Raw genomic sequence first — 8,168 nt, 5'->3', positions numbered from 1 at the left:
CGAGAAAGGAACTTAAAGGAACTGACTTCCAGAGAGAACTTCCAGAGAGGAACTTCTAGGAAGGAACTTCCAGAGATAAACTTCCAGAAAGGAACTTCCAGCTTCGCCAAAAATTAAAGTCATTCCAGAGGGGAAGCAAGTTTGGTGTTTTTCGAAACTACTTTACCTTTTGGTGCTGTGGGAAATTCGGCGACTTTCCAGAGGAAGTCCCGCAGGTGCAATAGAACGACTCGGGATCCTGACTTCGCGTTTTATTCTTGAAGGAAACCCTGACTCACTCAAGACCTTCTTTGAGCTTTCTTACTTTTGACTTTCAGAGCTATCGGCCTAACTCAGGGCGGTGCAGTTCGCTTGATGTTATAAAGGATGAAATAAATGATCTTTGGACATGTTTAATGTTATTGTAATTAACTGACAAAAATCAGTGTTGTTGGGACATTATAAATTGAATATGAAACTTCACTTGATTCTAAAGTTGTTACTTAAAATCGTATTAGTTTCTTCAAATATTCATAACATTAATGAAACGTCTCATAATTTACATTTTTGCTAGCTCTTACGAAAGTATTTTACTCGACAATTTCTGCAACTTTAATATTTCCTTCGCCCTGTCATCAAAGGGCTTTGTTTTATAGTTCTAGTAACCTCTCTCTCTCTCTCTCTCTCTCTCTCTCTCTCTCTCTCTCTCTCTCTCTCTCTCTCTCTCTCTCTCTCTCTCTCTCTCTCTCTCTCTTTTGGAAAGCATGAGAGCAAGAGAACGATGAACCCAACAAAAATCGCAAACGACCCGATTACCCGGAAAGCTCTCACATTTTTTTTTTAAATCCCGTCATATTCTTGGCAAAGGGGATTTGCTTTTGAAAATTATTAAAAAAAAAGGAAAGAAAGAAACATGATCCATCTCATTGAAGTAACACTGAAAATCCAGGACATGGAACTCCGTAAATCTCTCATCGTTACTGCCGAATGGGCGTCATTATTCGGGCGTAAAATGCAACCGCTTTTAGACCTATTGTCTCGTCTCTCTCGCTGGTGGCTTTTGTCGGTGCGACAAAGGCTGAGATTCTGTTCTAGATTCCGTCCGTTTTTTTTTTTTTTTTTTTTTGATATTTCATTTTTCAAGGGAGAGGGATGAATGATAATCAGAGGAAGTTCGCAAGTAAATAAGAAGGATTTTTTTTTTATTTTGGATATCGATTTCAGCAAAAAGAACAGTTAATAATGGATGTTACATCTTCAGTTATGATGTTTAAAGACAAATGTTAAAGAAAGAAAATAAATTACCAAACCAGTAAGTACACCTTCACTTCAGCACATATATACATTATATATATATATATATATATATATATATATATATATATATATATATATATATATATATGTGTGTGTGTGTGTGTGTGTGTGTGTGTGTGTGTGTGTGTGTGTGTGTATGTATGTATGTATACATAGATTTTCCATCTTTATGATAGTTAGAAGCGACAAGTTAGATAAATAATAAAAATATAAACAAACCTTTATATGTGCCCACACATACACACACACATATATATATATATATATATATATATATATATATATATATATATATATATATATATATCTCAAAACTAAAAAATAAAAAATAAGACGGAATCAGAAACAGAATCTCAGTCTTTGTCGCACCAACAAAGTGCGCCAGCGAGAGAGAAAGAAAACAATAGGACAGGAAGCGGTTGCATTTTACGCCCAAATAATGACGCCCATTCGTCGGTAATGTTAAGAGATTTACTCGGTTCCATATCCCGGATTTTCAGTGACACTTCAGTGAGATGGATCAGGTTTCTTTCTTTCTCTTTTCAAATCATTTTCAAAATAAATCTCCATTGGCAAGAATATGACGGGTTTAAAAAAGAAAAATATGGCGAATATCTGCATGAGAGCTTTCAGGGTAATCTGGTCGTTTGCGGTGTTAGTCGGTATTCTTCGTTCTCTTGATTTTATGCCTTCCAAAAGAGCCAGAGAGAGACAGACAGACAGACAGAGTTTGCTAGAACTATAAAACAGATCCCTTTGATGCCTGGGCGAGGGAAATATTCAAGTTGCATTAATTGCTGAGTAAAGTAATTTCTTAAGAGCGGTAGAAGTCGGGAGGAGTCGCCAGCGTTGTAGAGTTGAAACCTTCCATTGTCAATTGAATAGGCCTAGTTAGCTTCAGGAAGAAACTAGAAAAAAATGTAAGTGATGAGACGTTTCATTAATGTCATAAATATTTGAAGAAACTAATACGATTTTAAGTAACAACTTTAGAATCAAGTAAAGTTTTATATCCAATTTCTACTGTCACAACAACAAAATGATATTTGTCAATTAATAATTATAACATTACACATCTCCCAAGATCATTTATTTCATCCTTTATAACATCAAGCGAACTGCACCGCCCTGAATTAGGCCGATAGCTCTGAAAGGCAAAAGTAAGAAAGCTCAAAGAAGGTCTTGAGTGAGTCAGGGTTTCCTTCAAGAATAAAACGCGAAGTCAGGTTCCCGAGTCGTTCTATTGCACCTGCGGGACTTCCTCTGGAAAGTCGCCGAATTTCCCACAGCACCAAAAGGTAAAGTAGTTTCGAAAAAAAAACCGAACTTGCTTCCCCTCTGGAATGACTTTAATTTTTGGCGAAGCTGGAAGTTCCTTTCTGGAAGTTTCTCCCTGGAAGTTCCTCCTTAGAAGTTCCTCCTTAGAAGTTCCTCCTTAGAAGTTCCTCCTTAGAAGTTCCTCTCTGGAAGTTCTCTCTGAAGGTTAATTCCTTTAAGTTCCTTTCTGAAAGTTCCTTTCTTGAAGTTCCTCTCCAGAAGTTCCTTTCTGGAAGCTCCTCTCCAGAAGTTCCTTTCTGGAAGTTCCTTTCTGGAAGTTCTTCTCTGGAAGTCCTTTTATGGAAGTTCCTCTTTGGAAATTCCCCTCCGGAAGCTCCTTTCTAGAAGCTTCTTTTTGGATGTTCCTCTCTGGAAGTTCCTTTCTGGATGTTCCTCTCTGGAAGTTCTTTTCTGGAGGTTCACTAGAAGTTCCTCTCTGGAAGTTCCTTTCTAGATGTTCCTTTCTAGATGTTCTTCTATGGAAGTTCCTCTGGAAGTTCCTCCCTGGGAGTTCTTCTCTGGAAGTGCCCTTCTGGAAGTTCCTTTCTAGAAGTTCCTTTTTGGAAGTTCCTACCTGGATATTCCTCTTTGGAAGTTACTCTCTGAAAGTTCCCCCCTGGAAATTCCTCTCTGGAAGTTCCTCTGTAAGATTCTATCTTGAAGTTCCTCTCTGGAAGTTCCTGCCTGGAATTTCCTGTCTTTTAGTTCCTCTCTGGAAATTCCTCTGTAGAAGTTCCTCCCTGGAAATTTCTTTCTGAAGGTTTCTTTCTGAAAGTTCTTACCTGGAAGTTACTCCCTGGAAGTTCCTTGCTAGAAGTTCCTCTCTGGAAGTTCCTTTCTGGATGTTTCTCTCTGGGAGTTTCTCTCTCGAATTTCCTCCCTAGAAGTTCTATTGTGGACGTTGCTTTCTAGATGTTCTTCTCTAGAAGTTCCTCTCTGGAAATTCCTCCCAGGAAGTTTGTTTATGGAAGTTCCTTTCTGGAAGTTCCTCTCTGTTTGCTTTCCTAAAGCATTGGAGTTGAGTTATATCCCTTTTCTTGTTTGTTGCTCGTCATTGGCAGCAAACAGGTATTATGTCTGTATATACGTTATATATATACTGTATATATATGTGTATATATATGTATGTATGTATGTATGTATATTTTTCACTTACACCTTGTGTCTTTTTATATTCAAAATGTTAAGCCACATATATAACATTTTATATCCAATACGCCTGGGAAATATAGTGCATATACCCTGCCAGGATTCGAACCTGGGCATTTGGCTTAGGTACAACGATAAACAGCTCATTTCGACCACAGGATTTTATATATACATATGTACATTTATAATAGTTCACAATGCCCACATAAGAATTATGTGCGTATCTGGTGAAAAGTGATCTGTACATTGTACATACAGGTATATATATATGTATATATATATATATATATATATATATATATATATATATATATATATATATATATATATACCGTTCTAAGATGCGGTGGTTACTAGTAACTCGAACAATAGAAGACGGTTAGACGGTTGAAGGTGGAAGTACATCTCAGGTGGTCCATAAAGTACATTTATTGCAACATTTCAAAACACAAAGGTTTCATTTTCAAGCTGTAAAGATAAAAAAAAAACAATAAAATTAACATTAAAAGCGCTAAAATACAAATACAGGACATAATACATTATATATAGCAAAATATATATATATATATATATATATATATATATATATATATATATATATATATATATATATATATATATATATATATATATATATATATATATATATATATATATATATATATATGTGTGTGTGTGTGTGTGTGTGTGTGTGTGTGTGTTTGTGAATTTTCAACATTTGCTCCTTTTAACATTAACGATCTTAAGATTTACTTATCATAGTCTTGTCTTACACGAGTAATAATAATATCTGACGACAGCCTTAACTACGACTCTTCATCTTGCAAAGCTACCACACTTAATTAATCCTATAAATTTTAATCTCCTTCATATCTGGATTACGCAGCTGTAAGGTAATTACATCCTTTTATAATAACCGATTAATATAGTGCTCACGCTAGTGACTTATGATCAAAAGTAAATTTAGAGTGATTTAAAGTTTAATTTTTCGTAACATTTTACTCAAGGTATGATCTACGAAGTTTAATTTTCAGTCTTGTAATTCCCTCCCATGCAATCATTTTTCTGTCAGGATTTCACTAAGACAAAATTTAGGGAGCCTAATTATAAATCATACAATTCCAGTCACGTAATGATTCATTACACTCATTTTGCTAGATTTTCTGTTCGGAAATCATCTCTCTCTCTCTCTCTCTCTCTCTCTCTCTCTCTCTCTCTCTCTCTCTCTCTCTCTCTCACACACACACACACACACACACACACACACACACACACCAGACTGAATCTCTTTTATTTTTCTTTTGCATTACCCCGCTCTCTCTCTCTCTCTCTCTCTCTCTCTCTCTCTCTCTCTCTCTCTCTCTCTCTCTCTCTCTCTCTCTCTCTCTCTCTCTCCAGACTGAATCCCTTTCATCTTTGATTTAGCATTACATCGTTTCTGTCCTAACATTCTCTCTCTCTCTCTCTCTCTCTCTCTCTCTCTCTCTCTCTCTCTCTCTCTCTCTCTCTCTCTCTCTCTCTCTCTCTCTTCCCGTTGTTTGTCGTTCTCATTCCGTAAGTCCCCCCAATCCCAGCCATCGGGCTAAACAAAATTCAGGGCCCAACCCAGCCCAATTCTCCCACTTTGTCGCAAAGCAACATGAGTCTGAAACGTGCATATGCTTCAAACTGCTTCATTTTACACCCCAAACCATTAACTATTTTTTATGATCATCATGTCGTATATCTTTTATTTTCTTGATTTTTTTTCCCTGCCCGTTTTCCTGTTCCTTTTCGTACTCTTTTTTTTTTTTTCTTCATTTCTCTAGTTCCTGATTTGCATATAGAGTCGTCCTAATTATTCTGGGTTCTTTTGTCTACATATGTAAATGTTCGTTCGTTTGTGTGTTGGCTGTCTTCTCCTGTCATTTGAGCATTCTTTTGTGTTGAAGATTGATTTGTAAGGCGTTTGTTTTTAGATTTCTTTATATTATCTTCCATTTTAAATAATAATAATAATAATAATAATAATAATAATAATAATAATAATAATAATTTAAAAATGCTAATAGTAGCTTGAGTCTTTAAATGGAGAAGCAAATCCACAGTTACGTAGGCCTATATGTACATATATTTAAAGATTTTTTTTAAATATATGTACATATACATAACTGTGGATTTGCTTCTCCAATATAATAATAATAATAATAATTCGTTGAAAAGAATGACACTTTGTGTGCCGTTCTTTTCAGCTAAGTATGTCTCAAATAGGGTCGGCTTCCTTAATAATAATAATAATAATAATAATAACAATAATAATAATAATAATAATAGATATCTAACTACGTAAATTTCGTCATCCATAGCATGATATACGCCGATGTTAAGGTTTTGTCTGCTACTTTCAAAAGAATACAAAGAAGGCTACTTATCTGCTACTTTCAAAAGAGACATAGGAAACTTCTCTGTTACTTCCAAAAGAAAACATAGAAAGCTTCTTTTTTGCTTTCTAAAAAAAGCATGCATTAGTCCTTGTTCTTGTAGCTGCATTTCTTTCCATAGTCCTTGTTCTTGTAGCTGCATTTCCCTGCATAGTCCTCGTTCTTGTAGCTGCATTTCCCTCCATAGTCCTTGTTCTTGTATCTGGTAGCTGCATTTCCCTCCATAGTCCTTGTTCTTGTAACTGCATTTACCTCCATAGTCCTTGTTCTTGTAACTGCATTTCCCTGCATAGTCCTTGCTCTTGTAGCTGCATTTCCCTGCATAGTCCTCGTTCTTGTACCTGCATTTCCTTCCATAGTCCTTGCTCTTGTAGCTGCATTTCTCTGCATAGTCCTTGCTCTTGTAGCTGCATTTCCCTCCATAGTTCTTGTTCTTGTAGCTGCATTTCTCCGCATAGTCCTTGTTCTTGTAGCTGCATTTTCCTGCATAGTCCTTTTTCTTGTAGCTGCATTTCCCTGCATATTCCTCGTTCTTGTACCTGCATTTCCTTCCATAGTCCTTGCTCTTGTAGCTGCATTTCTCTGCATAGTCCTTGCTCTTGTAGCTGCATTTCCCTCCATAGTTCTTGTTCTTGTAGCTGCATTTCTCCGCATAGTCCTTGTTCTTGTAGCTGCATTTTCCTGCATAGTCCTTTTTCTTGTAGCTGCATTTCCCTGCATAGTCCTTGTTCTTGTAGCTGCATTTCCCTGCATAGTCCTTGTTCTTGTAGCTGCATTTCCCTGCATAGTCCTTGTTCTCGTAGCTGCATTTCCCTGCATAGTCCTCGTTCTTGTAGCTGCATTTCCCTGCATAGTCCTTGTTCTCGTAGCTGCATTTCCCTTCAAAGTTCTCGTTCTTGTAGCTGCATTTCCTTCCATAGTCGTTGGTCATAGTTGTATTTGTATTATACTTTTTGACTTCCATTTTCCTTTAGTCTCTTCTTAAGTTCTTGTTTAGCTGCACCAATATTCTCTCTTCGTTCTGAACAGCTTCTTCCAGCCAGCCTTACTGGAACAAATCCTTCCAGTTACTGGAATCCAGTGGTGTTGATTTACTGGACTGCCTGAAAATCAATGATAATGAAATCTGAGAGCCTTTTTCGAAAAAATTAATGGATTAGGTGATTCCTAGTTCATAATAAGTTTATGTCTCAACTGCCAATATATTATTATTATTATATTATTATTATTATTATTATTATTATTATTATTATTATTATTATTATTATTATTATTATTATTTCGGAAGAAGACTTTCTTGGAGTCATACTTCGTTGAAAAGACACGCAGTTTATATGTCACTGATAAGGTGTAGTATAAGCTCAACGTTACACAAACAGCCGTTCTTTACAACGAAGTATTATTATTATTATTATTATTATTATTATTATTATTATTATTATTATTATTATTATTATTATTATTTATTATTAGTATTATTATTATTATTATTATTATTATTATTATTACTTCGCTTTCTGCATTCGTGATACCCTTCCCAAATTTGTGCATTCGTGTATCGATTATCGAGATGAGACGGGGAACCGAACCGCCTTTGTTCTGTCAGGATCTTTCATATTCTTCTTCTTCTTCTTCTTCTTCTTCTTCTTCTTCTTCTTCTTCTTCTTCTTCTTCTTCCTTTTTTCATCTCTTAACGCCGGCGATGGAGAGTGCGGTCTATCGGTTTTCATTTTTGAGCCCCGAAAGAAAAGGAGAATGTTTAAAAGAGAAATGTCCCGGCGAGACTTCATGGATGGTTAGAGCAAAATTCATCCCTGTGAGATAAAAGCTTGATAGACGTCTACGAGAGGAGTTTTGGATAAAGGTTTCTGCTTGCGTTTGGGAGATGCAAGAATGCACGGAGTATGTGAGACCGGAATATTTATGTGATGTGTCTGGGAAATGCACGGGATGTGCGATATGTGGATTTGTATGTGATATGGATGT

General features: G+C 36.0%; 1 protein-coding gene across 1 annotated transcript; it reads right to left on the bottom strand.

Moving 5' to 3' along the window:
• Positions 1 to 2,788: 2,788 nt before the first annotated feature.
• LOC136829046 (uncharacterized) lies at positions 2,789 to 7,113 on the bottom strand. Its single transcript, XM_067087432.1, has 2 exons — positions 6,435 to 7,113; positions 2,789 to 3,159 (listed from the first exon to the last, which is right to left on the bottom strand). The coding sequence occupies exons 1-2, from the start codon at positions 7,111 to 7,113 to the stop codon at positions 2,789 to 2,791; spliced, it is 1,050 nt and encodes a 349-aa protein (XP_066943533.1).
• Between the last annotated feature and the right edge of the window lie 1,055 nt (positions 7,114 to 8,168).

The sequence above is a fragment of the Macrobrachium rosenbergii genome, chromosome 43 (genome assembly GCF_040412425.1).
Source record: "Macrobrachium rosenbergii isolate ZJJX-2024 chromosome 43, ASM4041242v1, whole genome shotgun sequence".
In the NCBI taxonomy this organism is placed as follows: domain Eukaryota; kingdom Metazoa; phylum Arthropoda; class Malacostraca; order Decapoda; family Palaemonidae; genus Macrobrachium; species Macrobrachium rosenbergii.
The sequence above is the reverse complement of the archived record's forward strand: the minus strand, read 5'-3'. Positions and strand labels throughout refer to the sequence as shown.